The sequence below is a fragment of the Ilyonectria robusta genome (genome assembly GCF_021365365.1).
Source record: "Ilyonectria robusta strain PMI_751 chromosome Unknown BGZ61scaffold_40, whole genome shotgun sequence".
NCBI lineage: Eukaryota > Fungi > Ascomycota > Sordariomycetes > Hypocreales > Nectriaceae > Ilyonectria > Ilyonectria robusta.
Genome location: NW_025764474.1, coordinates 265,677 through 281,712, shown reverse-complemented (window position 1 = coordinate 281,712; position 16,036 = coordinate 265,677). Strand labels below are relative to the sequence as shown.

Below are 16,036 nucleotides of genomic sequence, written 5' to 3'. Positions count from 1 at the left end.
AGTCAACTTTCGTGGCGTTCTCCCGTCCAACAGTGCGGATGTGCCAGAATTAGATCGATCGTCTGGCACAAGTCCGCAAAACGCAACGTGTATTAGAAACCGCCACCCGTAATTCGGATAGTGAATACAAACTCAATCCAAAGAGGCCCGGAATGGCGCCTTCGTGGAAACAATCCCCAGAGCCTCGTTTACGAAGCTAATTTGAGCTGAAAGTTGACACGAATCCCCGTCCCGATAAGCGCCGATAAGGATCACGTGATGCGCCACCATCCCATCCCTGAGCGTAACTGCGACGTGGTGATTCTCGAGACCCGGCCAAACCACCAAGGCACTCTCCACCAGACCCCCCGAACCAGGTGCCCAACATGAGTTACGGCAAAAAGGACGAAGACGCGGACCTCGGGCTGGTGAAGGTGGACCGCACCCAGGTCTTCCAGGAAGGTTCGTCGCGACCAATTCCCCTCGCCGTCCACTTCCCCCACGTTGAAGCTAAACTGGCGGACAGCACGACTCTTCAATAGCTCCCCTATCCAACCCCGACGATGTCGCATTCTCCTCACCAAGATCGCCCTTCTCCTCTACACCGGGGAGAAGTTCCCGACCAACGAAGCCACCACCCTCTTCTTCGGCATCTCGAAGCTGTTCCAGAACAAGGATGCCAGCCTCCGCCAGATGGTCCACCTGGTCATCAAGGAGCTCGCCAACTCCGCCGAGGACATTATCATGGTCACCAGCACCATCATGAAGGACACTGGCGGCAGCACCGAGGCCATCTATAGACCCAACGCCATCCGCGCCCTCTGCCGGATTATCGATGTAGGTTGCCACACTGGGAGATCCACCGCGCCCCTGGATGCTGACCGGACCAAAAGGCCACCACAGTTCAGTCGATTGAGCGTGTGATGAAGACTGCGATCGTGGATAAGAACCCCTCTGTATCATCCGCTGCCCTGGTGTCATCCTACCACCTCCTCCCGATCGCCAAGGATGTCGTTCGACGATGGCAGAGCGAGACCCAGGAAGCTGCCGCCTCCAACAAGTCCTCCGGCGGCTTCTCGCTCGGATTCTCCACCTCCAGCAGCCAGGTCCCGATGAACCACTCGACCATGTCGCAATACCACGCCGTTGGACTGCTCTACCAGATGCGCATGCACGACCGCATGGCCCTCGTCAAGATGGTTCAGCAGTTCGGCGCCCCTGGTGCCCTCAAGAACCCCGCTGCCATTGTCATGCTTGTTCGACTTGCTGCCCAGCTCGCCGAGGAGGACCCTTCGTTGCGAAAGCCCATGATGCAGCTCCTGGACGGTTGGTTGCGACACAAGAGCGAGATGGTCAACTTCGAGGCTGCCAAGGCTATTTGCGACATGCGAGACGTTACTGAAGCTGAGGTCACCCAGGCTGTGCACGTTCTGCAGCTCTTCTTGACTTCTCCCAGGGCAGTCACCAAGTTCGCGGCTCTGCGTATCCTCCACAACTTCGCATCCTTCAAGCCCAGCGCTGTCCTTGTTTGCAACCACGACATCGAGCTTCTCATCTCTAACAGCAACCGATCGATCGCCACCTTCGCCATCACCACCCTGCTCAAGACCGGAAACGAGGCTAGCGTCGACCGATTAATGAAGACCATTTCGACCTTCATGTCCGAGATTACCGACGAGTTCAAGATTACCATTGTCGAGGCGATCCGAACGCTGTGCCTGAAGTTCCCCAGCAAGCAGGCTGGTATGCTCACCTTCCTCAGCGGTATTCTGCGTGATGAGGGTGGCTATGACTTCAAGCGGGCTGTCGTGGAGAGCATGTTCGATCTGATCAAGTTTGTTCCGGATTCCAAGGACGAGGCTCTCGCCCATCTCTGCGAGTTTATTGAGGACTGCGAGTTCACCAAGCTGGCTGTTCGAATCCTGCACCTCATTGGTCTCGAGGGTCCCAAGACTGCCCAGCCCACCAAGTACATCCGATATATTTACAACCGAGTTGTGCTCGAGAATGCGATTGTCCGAGCTTCTGCCGTCACCGCCCTCGCCAAGTTCGGTGTTGGTCAGTCCGATCCCGAGGTCAAGAAGAGTGTCAAGGTTCTCCTCACCCGATGCCTGGATGACGTTGATGATGAGGTTCGCGACCGTGCCGCTCTTAACCTCAAGCTCATGGCCGAGGAGGATGATGAGATGGCCGTTCGATTTGTGAAGAACGGTAAATGATCCACCACCCCCGTCTCAAATGTTTCTAACACGTCTTTATAGAGAACATGTTCTCCCTTCCCTACTTCGAGCAGCAGCTTGTCATGTACGTCACCTCAGATGACAAGGCTGCTTTCGAATCCCCCTTCGACATCTCCAAGATCCCTGTTGTCACCCGAGAGCAGGCTGATGCCGAGGACCGTACGAAGAAGCTCACCGCCACCACCCCCACTCTCAAGGCACCCAAGGCTGGTCCTACCAAGTCTTCTGCCACTGGTGCGGAGGCTGCAGCATCCGCAACTGCCCAGGCTCAGAAGTACGCCCAGGAGTTGATGGAGATTCCCGAGATGAAGGAGTTTGGTGGTGTCCTCAAGTCCTCGCCGCTCATTGAGCTCACTGAGGCCGAGACTGAGTATGTTGTTACTCTAGTCAAGCACATCTTCAAGGAGCACATTGTGCTTCAGTACGAGGTCAAGAACACTCTCCCCGATACTGTTTTGGAGAATGTTTCCGTCGTCGCTACTCCCGCTGATGATGAGGACCTCGAGGAGGTCTTCATCATCCAGGCCGAGAAGCTTCCGACTGATGAACCCGGAAAGGTTTACGTGGCTTTCAAGAAGATCAACGGCGAGGGTGCTCTGCCCATCTCGACTTTCACCAACATCCTCAAGTTCACCAGCAAGGAGATTGATCCTACCACGGGCGAGCCCGAGGACACTGGTTACGATGACGAGTACGAGGTGTCCGAGTTCGACCTGGCTGGCAGTGATTACGTGATCCCCGCATTTGCTGGCAACTTCAGCCACATCTGGGAACAGGTTGGTGCTTCTGGTGAGGAGGCCGACGAGACTTTCCAATTGGACAGCATGAACAGCATTGCCGGTACGTTTAAACCCGGTCCTACAATAGGGAACAAGGCTAACGAGAGTAACAGAGGCCACGGAGCAGCTTACCAAGGCGCTGTCGCTACAGCCCCTGGAGGGAACCGATGTCCCCGTCAATCAGACAACTCACACGCTCAAGCTCCTAGGCAAGACGGTCAGCGGTGGCCGGGTAGTTGCCACCGTTCGGATGGCGTACTCTTCAAAATCGGGTGTGACGACGAAGATTACGGTGCGAAGCGAGGAGGAGGGTGTAGCGGAGCTTGTGATTGCGTCTGTCGCTTAAAATTAGGCAAGTTGGCGTTGAGGATAATGATGTATCGAACTCGGTGGTTAGACATCTCAGGTGCGCGCCTACAACGGCCAGTAATGCGATGCAATGATCCTTTCTATGAGGCTGTGAAGCACCAAAAGTACTTCTGTCTGGTTAGACTTGGATTTGTGCGGCTCGGCTCCTGGTGATTCTTGATTCTACGGAAGAGGGATGGGTGCAGAGTAAAGGAACGCAGAGGCAAGTAGCAATGAGGATTGATTTATTGGTGTATGGTTGTTTCTACATAGTCTATAGAAGATAGATTCAAGCGAGAGTTGTGGCTTGATGCTATTCCCGTCTGCTGCTGCTGTCAAACCCGTTTTCGGATGTAGAGCCCGCCAGTCCCACCCCGGACCGGAGGCGGCCCAAGGCGCCGGTCCCCACCGCCGGCCTGCTGATCGGCGCGCCGACCAAGGACCTGTGCGCCGGTAGGAGCCGTGGGTACTGTAACTAACCCTGCCCACACGCGGCGGCGCACGGAGGGATCGACGGTATGGTCAACGATGAGACGGGGGCTCACCGGTTTCCAGATACAAGCTTTGCACCCTCACTTGTATCCTCTCGGCCCTCCTCTCGCTCTCCGGCAACATGACCCCCACCGAGGACAACGACGAGGACAAAGGAAGACGTGGACGGTCCGCCTCTGGCGCGCCCCCAAGGCCCCAAGACGACCATCGACCCTCGCCGTGAGTCGATTCTCTGTGAGTCGATTCGCCGTGAGTCATCTCGCCGCCCATCGGACAGCTCAACGGCGGCGTCTTCGCCATCGGTGCTCCGTACCATCAATAAAGTAAGGTAGTCATACAAAAACAGATTCGTCCCATTGGCTAGGGCTGGGATTAGTCAAGACCCAATCTGGTATGGTGCACTTCCCGACCCGCGACCCCGCAGCACAAAACTCGCCCCTCAGACGTCTCGATCTTGTACTTGTACTCTGCCCTCGACTCGTCTCTCCTCAATTCTCCCGCTTCTCCAAGCTGCGTGTCGTCGCAACACCGGAAACATCAAGAGCACGTCGTTCGGTTTTGGGCGTCGCTTCTTTTGACCTCGAGCCGCCCCGTCGGCTTCCCGTGCAGATCGCCTCCGACATCGGCCGAGTCCATTGGAAAAAAGGACGGCGAGTTTGCAAACCTTCATCCACGACTTCAACGTCAAACGACACGTTAGGCGCCATGACATCCAGATCCGACATCACCTATTTTGGTGCAGGTCCAGCTCTGATTTCTACCGAAGTCCTCGAGGACGCTGCCAAGGCTCTCCTTAACTATCATGACACCGGCCTAGGCGGTATGACGCTCCCAGAGGCCCTCGTTCCCCCTTCCATCATATTACCAGGAGCCATCTTGAAATGACAATTCATCGTCTGCCTTGAATGAGTGATGCTGACATCTGGTTTTCCGCATATAGTCGCCGAACATTCCCACCGTTCGCCGCTGGCAGCTGATATCATCAATCAAGCCAAAGCTGATCTAGCCACCTGTCTCGATATTCCAGATGACTATGAGATCCTTTTCATGCAAGGCGGTGGCACGGTACGTGGCTTCTTGACTTCTATCTCAGATAGGCAATACTGACCTCGAATTGTTAGGGACAATTCTCCGCTGCAGTGTACAACTTTGCTGGCGCCTGGGTTGCCCGCAAGCACAAGGAGATCTTTGGGGACATTCAAGGCGATCCTACCGACCACCCCGAATTGATTCAGCAACTCAAGCAAGCTGTCGACAATGACCTCAAGTTTGACTACCTTGTTACTGGCACCTGTATGATGACCAAATTCTATCCTTGTATTCTTCTGGAGCCGTGAAGCAGGTTCTAGATATCAAACATGGCAGGCTAACTTGTTTTACTCACTAGGGTCCCAGAAAGCCTCAGCTGAAGGCGAGCGGCTCTTGGGCTCAAAGCATATCAACATGTGAGCCAACACATCACCCTTGAACAATGGCATCTTCGAGAAATAATATGAAAAAAAGAGAGAGATTGGTATACTGACTTATTGTTACTCACTAGTGTAGCAGATGCCCGAAAGTCGAACGGCGGCAAGTTTGGAACGATCCCGGACGAGAGCGAATGGAAGCCATCTAAAGATGCAGCTTTCGTCTATTTTTGCTCCAACGAGACAGTCGATGGGGTTGAATTCCCTGCATTTCCCAAGTCTTTGGAGCCGGGGCCTGATGGAAAGGGCCCAATTGTTGTCGCCGATATGAGTTCGAATATCCTCACGAAACAGATTCCGGTTAAGAACTATTCGGCTATCTTCTTTGGCGCCCAGAAGAACCTCGGACCGGCTGGAATTACCGGGGTAGTGATCAAGAAGAGCTTCTTACCGCCAGTCATCTCCCAACCTTCTGCAAATCTCATGAGACAACTGGGCCTGCCTATTCCACCGATCATCTTCCAATACGAGACTATTGCAAAAAACAACAGTCTGTATAATACATTGAGCATCTTTGAGTAAGTTGCAGTTAGTTTCATGTTTCCGACTGAGATAATACTAATTCAATCACTAGTGTATACGTCATCGGCCGGGTTCTTAGGAAGATGGTTGAAACATACCCAAACAAGGTAGAAGAACAGCAAGCTGTATCTGACAAGAAGGCTCAACTTATTTATGACGCCATTGAGGCCTTTCCCGAGGTCTACACAATCGTTCCCAACAAGGCAGTACGGTCGCGTGTCAACATCTGCTTCAGAGTTAAGAAAGGTGGCGATGTGGATGCCGCTGAGAAGGCCTTTATTAAGGAGGGTGCTGCCCAGGGATTGACTGGGCTAAAGGGACATCGTTCGGTTGGCGGTATGTCACTCCCAGAGCCTTTCATAAACCCTTTGACTTTTCTCGTTTTTGTCTCGTCTCATCTGGACGAGCAGTACTAACCTTGATGTGTCGCATAGGAATTCGAGCGAGCAACTACAATTCGATTCCCCTCGAAGGTGCAGAGAAGCTTGCCAGCTTTATCCGCGCTTTCGCAACGTCATAGGAGCTCAGTGCTAGTCTAAAATGTGGTTCCTCCTAATACATCAAGAATGTTGCGTTGCACCATATGTCTCGCGGCCACCAACGTAGCATTTGCCAGTCTGAAGCATGCACAATATAGTGGTGATAGCTTACGTGACCTTCCCTTCTCCACGACCATCCGACCAAATTCTAGCCGGACTTGGTTTTCCTCTTGCACTGCCGCTCCTGTCACGGTAGGAGCCGGTCGATGGCGACGGTCCGCGTTTGAAAACGCAACATCGGCAGCACCAGCTTTGGCTATCAAGGACCTGTGGTGTGCTGACGTAGGGGTGGGAACGACATTGCCAATCATGTAGAACTGAAGCAGCTCAAGTGGTACTGAATATTGGCCCTATTGGGAAAGCGGAATTTATAGAAACATGTTCATACAGTTGGAGACCAGTTGCCTTTGATCTCGGCCCACGTTGTCTACACTCTGTCGCCAATCGTCCTCTCCCCTCGTCTCACTTTCTTTGCTGCATTTCGCACAGCTCGGTTTTGTGGTACGTTCGGTTCTGAATCTTTTCCAAAACCCGCCGTAGATCTGGCGATGTTTCTTGGAATTCGAAGCCACGAGCTCCATGACGAACTCTGTCGCAATGCATGCTGGTTGGCGATTTTCCACGAGGAGTCGAGTGCACGGATGTAGAGAGTCTCCCGAAACTGGTCATCAGTCGGGTCGAGGGAATCGTCAATCAAGACTATCTCGTGCTGCCTCCGCATAATACTAATCAAGATGCGGAATTTTGACAGGCGATGCTGAGCCATTCGGCTTGGGCCGCGGATACTCGAGTCAAGCTCAAGTGTTTTGTGGGTTTGCTGGCACGTGTCAGCGGTTCGAAAGAAAACTCATCCAAAGAAAAGCTAACGCTTCATGATTATTGATATCAGAAGGCCATTTGTATGGTTCTGTCGGGTCCTCGAAACTGTCCATGTCTGGTGGCCCGCTATCGCCATCCACGTTGCTGGGTTCGTTGCGCGAGAATTCGATCGCATGTTTCCACCCTTTGCGTGCTCTTCTCGCAGTTAGGACAAAAAAGTGAAGAACGAATCTGTCGTTGAACTTCTCGTATCTTAGATATATACGCGGCTTCTCAGAAAACAATCGTAATTTGTCCCATAACACATCGATGCTGTCAGACAGCCTGATAGGGACTGTTGGAATCTGACCTGTTATATAACTGACGATCTTACGATATCTGGAACGGCTTCCAGGCCGGCTGCTAGGAATCCGGTCTGGACCAAGTCTCAGGGCTCCGGCAGGTAGGTCTTCCGGCCTCAGACCTCCGGACCTCGGGCCCGGAGGCCCCCGGAGGCCGACCTCATCCTCATCTATAAGACCAATCCCTAGCCCTTCAATAGATAGAAAAAATCAAGCAATTCCATCGTCACTAAAGTTGTCTTATCCAATCCATCCTTTGTCTGATAGATGCTCTGCATCGCAATTCAGAGCAGGTGGGCCCCAACAGTCTTCTGAATATCCTCCCAGATTTTTTCGGTGGCACCAGTCTTCTGAAGATCTGCCAGAAGTTTATCTGGATGTAGGGTCTCCATCCCATCGCTTATAGAAAACAACGACCCCCGAGAGAGACCGTTAATGGTCAATCCTCCCACCCTTCCCTCAGTCAAGGGAGCACCATTGCCGCCATACTCTGCACTCGTCACGAGGTACAGCGACCGCTCTCCAGACTCTTTCGCCGTCACTCGAACAAAGTTTCCAGGAGGAGCCGCCGGGGGAGCCGCCTTGTCGTCCCACTTGTCACCCCAACTCTTCTTGAAGAGGTTTGTCATGACAGCGCCGGGGTGAGCGTATACAAATACGACGTCCTTGTTTTCCGGAGCCTCTGCGAGCCGCTTCATCGCTACGAACGTCATTGTGCCAACGTGCCCGGCGTAGTTGGGGATACTAAAGCGGCCGGGTTCTTTGAGGGTCAAGTCGTCCAAGAAAAGATCAGCCGTTTCTTTACCCGCGCCCAGGATGCTGACAATGCGCGGCGAATATTGTTTTGAATTAGGCCGCGCCGCGGCTCGCAGCTGCCGGAGAAGACGTGAGATGAAAACAATGCGACTATAGTAGGCAACGGCCATGCTGAGCTCTACTCCCTCATCCGTTTCTAGAAATACGAGTTAGCCAACAGCACGGTTACTGAGGATGGATTTACTCGCCTTGGCGTCCGAGAAAGGGCAAGAACCCGGGTGAGAGAATCAGGGCATCGATCTCCTTCTCCCGCTGAGCGATTTCGTCCGCAAGGCGCGCGGCCTCAGCCGTCAAAGAGATCTGGCCCTCTAGGTAAACGAGGTGAGCTTTGCTATTGAGCAAGCGTAACTCTTCCAGGAGAGGCTGATGGGCCACTTCATTGCGGCCCACAATGTAGACGTTAACGGGGAACCCTTTAGAAACGAGCTCTGTCAGTGCCGCTTTTCCAATTCCGTCTGTTGCGCCAACGAAGACCACGGTCTTGGGTACGGTGTCGACGGTAAGCTGGGCATTGGAAGCCCTAATTTGTGTAAGCGTAGCCATGATGAATGCCAATGTACCGAGTTAATATTAGGTGTGTTGGTTATTTGATAAACTGATAGAATGCAGACGACCTTATATTACTCCATGTTCGCCTTTACGATTCAAATCCGAAGTGCCGCTGGCCAGGGTTTTTCACCCCGAGCCTTGGCCAGCGGATAAATAAGCTCACTCCCACCATAGAAACCTTGGGAAATGGAGTCCTGCTTCAAATGTTTGTAATCACACCGAGCATTTTGGAGCGCGGGCGGACAAACCAATGGCCCAGCCGGAAAACTCGGATGTCCGGGAGTCCGAGAGCCCGACCGCGAAAGCTCCCCCACGAGTTGTTGTTGATTATTGCAGGGCTACTAGAGAGGGATTCCTTTATTTAATTCCTTTCCTCTCTTCTGTAACCCTGCATTGTGAGCAACTTTGTAAACTTCTAATGGGCGCGAGCTAAGAAACTACAGGAGAGAGACAACACCAGTCTCCTGACTTGTAAATCGTTCACGGGACACATAATTATACAAGTCAACGCACCCTCGTTCAATACGGTCAGGCAAAAGCCTCCAGGTCACCAACTGATCTCTCATAAACGCCAGGAAAATCGGGATATTCCCCAGTTCACCAGGTGTGAAAAGATGGGGCGGATAACGTGCTTATCGGTTACGCCAGCCAAAATGGCGAGACTTTTGCAGCCATCAGGCTAAAGTGGTTCGGCCGAAAATCTGCGTGTGCTTACCAACTAAAACTCGTCTGATGTGGGTTCAGACGGGCTCACGGAGTTGATGCTCGAGTCAAGATCGGCTACTACCTGATACATGCTACTTACTTAAGCCTATCCGTACATGGCCCTCGATGTCCCAAGTATTTTGATGTATCATATTTTATATACCAGAACAGAACATCGACATCACATCTTTCATGCCTATTGTCATCGTCGCAAGCCTGTATTATCCTTGTCTATAACACCTCAATGATGTCCGACCAAATTATAATCACCACGCCACCGTCACGCACGATATCAATCTCCAATTCGCAAAGTGTAGGCAATCGCTGCCAACTTCAGAGCCCAACGCCCTTAATATCCAAGGGCCGAGAGATTCAGGCTGAAAGGCTTGGGATTGGCAATGTCCGCCCGTTTACCTACGAGTATCCGGCCGGCAAAAATAAAGGGACAGAATACACCTTCAGCTAGGAGTTGACTTCATACAACGCCGACAAGTATTATATGACCTTCAGAATCAGGGAGCCTGACTGCCGACATAATCACATATGGAACAACTGTTCCGAACTCTCTTGGGTCGTTGTCCGTCTAATACCACAGTGAGATGAAATCTATTTTTGTTTCAGCTCAATATTGAGTTGAAACTTGCCGGCTTGCAATCATAGAATCAACGTTTCGGCCGCGTTCTTCGCATTTGATCAATCGCGCGGCAGCGTGATTCGACCCCTGTATGTCTTCCACCAAACAACAAAAACGCCGGTTAGGAAAACGATTGAGTAATGGCTTACATGCGGTCCTGTCTGTCTTCAAGCGCAGCCCGTTGACCCGACGACGGCCCATGGGAGAACAAGAGTGCGGATGCTAGCCCCGTTAAAATTCATGTGCAACTCGTTGAGGCCGGAACACTTGACCTAGGAATTACCTGCATACACAGTGCCGTAGGTACCACTAACACGTTTCTTCTTGCCCACGATATCGGAAAGTTCCATGTTGACCTGGTAATAAACAATGCGGTGAATGAGCTTGGATTGGGTGAGGAAACGTGTGAGTGAGAGTGGTGCAAGTAGAATTGAAACGAAAGATTGAAGAGCTGGACGAAACCTTGAAGGACAGAAGTTAACTGAAGAAATACAAGGGAAATCCATGTATTTGCAGCTTGGAATTATCTCAATCCTCTCGCCGATCTAGGCCTCAGAGCCTTTGTTAGCCTTAATGCTCTTGGCTCTAGTATCGTGGCGCGCGGCCGGAACTACTTCTTAGCTGAGTGGCGGCCCCTTCTATTGTCCACTTGTAGTTCACCACCTACCTATCCAAACTATGGGGTCTGCCACCTTAGTCCAATGGTGTCAGAGAGACTGAGAGGCCTGAGACGAATGCCACCGAAGTCAACGCGACAGTGATTAATAAACCAGAGACTGGAACTCTTGGATCCAGTACTCAGTCTGAACTTTTCAAAAAACGCAAAGCACTTGCAGTAGAGAGACAATGCCGAGCGGAATAATATGAGCGCTATAATTAAAGCTCGCAAAGTGAAGTACCCTACATTTGCTTGGCCAAGCAAAGCAACTGGTAACACGTTACACATTGCGGGTGGCGCTCCACATAGACCGCGTTGTACTACGAGAGCAATGCAGGTACCTGCATTGATCACGTCGTTGTTCTTTCCGGTATGACAGGCTCTGCATCGACTTTAAGAGTTGATATAATCGCAGACTCAACATCAGCTACCCCCTCCAGCCGCCAACGCCTTGACATGCTTGGACACTCACGAAACGTGTCAGTCAGGTTATGGGGATGAGAGACTTAATCAAGAGCAACAAGCGGTAGGGACAGTGTATTGATAAATCATCTTCTGGTGCAGTTGAGTTCCATCCATCTTGCACCGTCAAATCACGAGCGTCCTCTTTTTCCATTTGAAAATCCAGGCAGAAGTACCGAGAAATAACATCACTCGGTACATGAAGAAGACCATTGCCGCAAAACTTTTCATTCCTAAAACTCACTCTCGTCCAAATCGAACATCAACCCCTTGGTTATCTCTTCGGGAAACAAGGTTACGAAGAGCCTCGAGGTATCGTCTGCTTGACGATTAGTTTTCGCACAAGTACTATGAGGTGGGGTGGCAACTCACTCAACTTTCCGTGGTGAGGACTCGCTCTGCGCGTAGCCACGCCCAGAATCTCGGTCACGAACGTTCCATCCTTCACCTTCTTCTTCACCCCCCGTTCGTCAAACAGATTTGGAAGGGCCTTCCTTGCCGCCGCTGCAAACTCCTGGGTTCGTTCTTGTCCAGATGTGAACAGGGCTCTAACTAGACCATCGATAGCCGCCGTATCGCCGTCTCCGGATTTCGTCGTGTCCACTTCACAAACCTCACACAAGGTAGTGACAGTCGATTCATCGCATGCCTGAAGCCGGGTCTTGAGGAAGTGCTGTACGGCTCTGCCGTCTCCGAGGTTCAACCCTCCCGTCTTGATTAACACAATAGGGCGATCATCTGGTATGAGTACGGGGTTGTTGTTGTGGTTGTAGTTGCCGTTGTCGTTGTCGTTGTCATTGTCGTCGTCATCGAAACCCGGCAAATGTCGGCCACCGTTCTCTCGTCCACGCCTCGGCCCATGTGCGTCGAGTTCACGGAACTGAAAGAAGTCTTCGACATCGTCAGGCCGCGAGGGAGTTGCGGGAATGTCGGCGTCAATCATTTTCGCAAAAGTGAGTTAGTTGGCTGGAAATGGTGAGAGAGGCAAAGAACGGGGTACTGCCATTGAGGAGGCCTCAATGACTTGGGCGGCGTGCAAGAGATCAACTGAGACAACCGGGCCAACGCTCGACTTTATGAAGGGTCCGGGCCAAACGCTTCCAGCCCGCAATTGAGCAAACATGACTAGGTTCACCTGCGGGTTGGAAGCCCCATTGCTACCAAGGTCCCCGACCTGTTGCCTCAAGCCGAAGCTCCGAATAGGATGCGGCTGTCAGTTGCGCGAGATAACCAAGTCGGGCGTCGATTGGAGCCACGAAACACATCTCAGTCGGATGAGGGGTCGTCCGAGTGTCAACTGGACTGTTGGCTCGGGGTCCATATGCGCTTCATTCCAGACGTAGAAGTGGCGTAGCTGTTGGTTGCTTCAATGCAACTGCAGCCAGCCACAGGTTGATTCGGCCAGGGGTCCTTTCGTATGTACGTACATGCGGGCGGGCTAGAGGAGGGTGAGGGGGAGGGTGGTATCACGCTCAGCGGTGGGTGGCTGGGCGCTGAAGTTTAGGCCGCGTCGATCCATTTGTTTGACGTTCCAGAGGAGTCGCGTATGTACCAAGGCGATCATCCCAGGCGATTCAAGGCGATCCAAGGCGATCCCAGGCGATCCCAGGCGGGGAAGAGGCCAGCGCTACCTTGATCTGGAATTTCCCCCCCTTCGTCCCGATTGAAATCGCGATTGAAATGCAACGTATACTTACTTAGCCGGCCAGGGCTGGCTCCGGGCTGCTTTCCGGCTGGTTGACATGCGGCATGGTGCCCCCCGCTTAGCAGCAACTCTAAGATAAGACACGGCTGAGAGCTGAGGATGAGGGCAGGGAATACAGGCATCCGAATGAGTACCGAGACCGCTAATGGACGCAGAAGAAGCAAGGAGAACATGGGGTCTCCAAAAATCGTACGAGCTGCGTGCCGGTGGCTGGTCTCCCATCAGTATCGAGCACAGCGGAATAAGCAAAGATCGCCTAGACAACAGCCGCCGGCCAATAGTTGGCTTCCGCCAAGAAAATGGTGAATAGTGCAGGGATGGTGGTGGTCTCCTCTCCTCTCCTCTCCTCTCTCTCCTCAGGGTTGAGTGGATTCAGTCGTGGTTCAGGTTCAGCATCCGAATGGATTACCACTACTGTATCTCCATGCATCCGATCCATCACGTCTCATCATAACAAGATACCGCTACTCTTTGTAAGAAGCCACCTTCCGCTAGCTCGCCTACTTGCTCAATTGATTGGTACACTTTGCGTACCAGGGCTTACCGGTCTATCGCACGTCTCAGAACCCCGCCCCAACACGTCTTTCACCGATGCGCCAGACGCAACTAAACTTCCTTTTCCCAGTACGACCCAAGCCGACGACGCGCTTTCCAACACAGCTGTCATGCATATTCGACCTGGTGTGGACTCTGCACGCTTGGATTTGCTGTCGGCGATGTGTCGCATTCTGTCCCGCCAACTAATCAGACCAACAGCCGAATCCGCTCCCCAACAGGAGGCGCCGATAGTTGTGTTATAAGAGATGCATATTATGTAACGCCATGACGTTTTGGTCCACCAAGCGTAAGCCGCATCAATCCCACAGGGCAGTTTTGGGCTAGGTGCATCGACTTTCAGCCTGTGTCTTACATTGCGGTATTGTCAAGTGAGCGCCATTGAGTCTAGAGCCAAGAGACAAAAAGCAAAGTCAGGATGATCAACGAGCCGCGATACCCCGTCCAATCGATTTATGTACCACATGACCATTTGTGAAACCGTGAAATTGCGTTGGCACACCCCGTGAAAGTACCGACTGCTGGTCACGGTCCGCGTCTTAGGTCTATGGTGGAGGACTTTACCATTGTCGGAACACACCCGACTTCAAGCTACAGCAGATCTGAGACCACATGTTGGTCAGCGACAAGTCTCACTAATATTGACCAAAGGCCGTCAAAACACGGAGGCTGTGTTCTGGACCAGCCGCTGAGTCAAAGTCTGGGCCATTCGGCCTATTCCTCAGCCACTCACCAAGAGTCTCATGCGGTGCTCAGCTTGTTGGCACTACCGTCACCTATAGACTCTCATCTGAAATATGACAGATCGTTGGCCTTTAGGTTTGTGACGAGCATGACGCAGAGGAGTGGGAGGCCGGTCCCCCTTGCATACCAAGCGTGGGACGAGATTAGCCCATGCATAAGGCCCGCTAATTTCAATTGGCAAACGTCGCTCTTCAATTGAGGCTATCGGAAAGTAGCGAGATGTAACTAGATCGAAGCGTAAGAGAGAAGAGGGAACAGTTGGGCCCTTCCTACCACCTCGACCGTAGGCGCCCGTTCTTGTAGTGGGTCTGCTTCTCCTCTAGCTCCCAGTCTTCTCCCCACTTGTTGACTTCGTCTCGTTGAAGCAAAGTCAGTATCAGGTCTGACCTCTCTTTAGTGAAAGCGCGCATAGCCTTCATGAACACCTTGTTGTCTTCCCTCTCACTGAGGGTCAAGTTCCTCAGATTAGGAGCCCACTCTGGCTTCTTTCGCCACTCGTCAAGTAACGTTCCGGAGATCCTATTTCCACCACTGCCAGAAATACCGGTAACCTCGACTGAGACGAGATTGGGGCATTTCTCGAGTAGAGCGCGTAGGCCGTCGTCCGTAACACGAGATGTAGCTTGGAGCTTGACTTTCTTCAGGTTGGGGCATGCATTTGCCAGGCGGACAACGGCGTCGCTTGTCAATGACTGTGCGTTGTTCTGTGTACGGCAGCTCACGTCGGAATATATAAAGATGAAGTGCGTGATGTTTTTGCAAATCGAGCGTCCCAAAGCCAAGATGTCGTCAATGTGATCGCTTGAGCGAGGTGACGTCAGTATCAATCGCTTTAGATAATGGGAAGCTCACTCACTCTGTCAACACGAAACTGTGGCCGAAGACGATGTTCCTGGTCGATGTTCCAATGACGTTTTCGTACTTGCCGGACCAGTCACGCTCGCTACTATCAAAACGGGCTTCCTCCATTCCTTCGGGGAGGGCCTTGAGCCACATCTTCGGGAGACTGGTAGCAGGGGCCTGAGCAGCTGCGCCCGTGTTGTTCTTGGCTGTCCGAATCGGCGGCATTGTATTTGCTGGCCGTCATGTACCGAATAATTGCGGATGAAGACCAATGATGAAGAAACACGCGTGGGAAAGGCGTAAGTATTCCGGGAATTGAATCTGAAAATCATTTGGTTGGACTCCTCTCCGCAGGGATCGAATGTCCGGATCCCGAGACAATGTACCATATCGATAGGCTATCGATAGCATGGTCCTTCCAGACTAAGACACCCTATCAAACATTCCATCGTTCGGCGCCGCTCCTCATCTGGCTCATCCTCAAAGGCGCTCTCATTCAAGCCAACGCCACAGCGCTGGCGCAGCAGTGCATGCTCCAGTAACCAAGAGATGGAAATGGCGGAGGGGCGGCAGTGCCGTCAAAAATGCATCACATCGCTATTACGAGCCTCATTTTCTCACCATTTCCAAACCATTATCGCGGTCATACCACGCTGGCCTTGGTACTCTCAGCCTGGGCGGGAGTCGAGATGATCAATGCGACCTACAAACCATGTACAAAGTCCCCGCCACTCACGAAGTCCGTTTAAATTAAGTGCCTTAAGCTCAGTGGACCGCGACGTTGATGAATTGACAAACACTAATCAAAACTAACATAGTAGATACATTGTGTCTCCCCCT

The 16,036-nt window shown here is 52.3% G+C and overlaps 5 protein-coding genes across 5 annotated transcripts; 2 read left to right on the top strand and 3 right to left on the bottom strand.

The window, feature by feature from the left end:
• Positions 1 to 365: 365 nt before the first annotated feature.
• On the top strand, positions 366 to 3,344 carry BGZ61DRAFT_370300 (adaptin N terminal region-domain-containing protein; the record flags this gene model as incomplete). Its single annotated transcript, XM_046242013.1, has 5 exons — positions 366 to 441; positions 506 to 816; positions 873 to 2,190; positions 2,241 to 3,059; positions 3,112 to 3,344. The coding sequence occupies 5 exons, from the start codon at positions 366 to 368 to the stop codon at positions 3,342 to 3,344; spliced, it is 2,757 nt and encodes a 918-aa protein (XP_046095824.1).
• Positions 3,345 to 4,291: 947 nt separating this feature from the next.
• On the top strand, positions 4,292 to 6,766 carry BGZ61DRAFT_465233 (phosphoserine aminotransferase). The gene is made up of 7 exons (XM_046247554.1): positions 4,292 to 4,658; positions 4,779 to 4,903; positions 4,960 to 5,131; positions 5,226 to 5,283; positions 5,379 to 5,822; positions 5,879 to 6,162; positions 6,261 to 6,766. Exons 1-7 carry the CDS (start codon positions 4,544 to 4,546, stop codon positions 6,344 to 6,346), a joined length of 1,284 nt encoding a protein of 427 aa, XP_046095823.1. The 5' UTR covers positions 4,292 to 4,543; the 3' UTR covers positions 6,347 to 6,766.
• A 1,328-nt stretch (positions 6,767 to 8,094) lies between these two features.
• BGZ61DRAFT_594007 (uncharacterized protein) lies at positions 8,095 to 9,014 on the bottom strand (the record flags this gene model as incomplete). The annotated part of the gene is made up of 2 exons (XM_046256821.1): positions 8,530 to 9,014; positions 8,095 to 8,477 (listed from the first exon to the last, which is right to left on the bottom strand). Coding segments are annotated over exons 1-2 (738 nt in total), but the record flags the coding sequence as incomplete, so codon positions are not given.
• A 2,568-nt stretch (positions 9,015 to 11,582) lies between these two features.
• BGZ61DRAFT_540179 (uncharacterized protein) lies at positions 11,583 to 12,292 on the bottom strand (the record flags this gene model as incomplete). The annotated part of the gene is made up of 2 exons (XM_046254874.1): positions 11,583 to 11,668; positions 11,722 to 12,292. The coding sequence occupies 2 exons, from the start codon at positions 12,290 to 12,292 to the stop codon at positions 11,583 to 11,585; spliced, it is 657 nt and encodes a 218-aa protein (XP_046095821.1).
• Positions 12,293 to 14,502: 2,210 nt separating this feature from the next.
• On the bottom strand, positions 14,503 to 15,500 carry BGZ61DRAFT_403704 (uncharacterized protein). The gene is made up of 2 exons (XM_046243111.1): positions 15,210 to 15,500; positions 14,503 to 15,154 (listed from the first exon to the last, which is right to left on the bottom strand). The coding sequence occupies exons 1-2, from the start codon at positions 15,419 to 15,421 to the stop codon at positions 14,623 to 14,625; spliced, it is 744 nt and encodes a 247-aa protein (XP_046095820.1). The 5' UTR covers positions 15,422 to 15,500; the 3' UTR covers positions 14,503 to 14,622.
• Between the last annotated feature and the right edge of the window lie 536 nt (positions 15,501 to 16,036).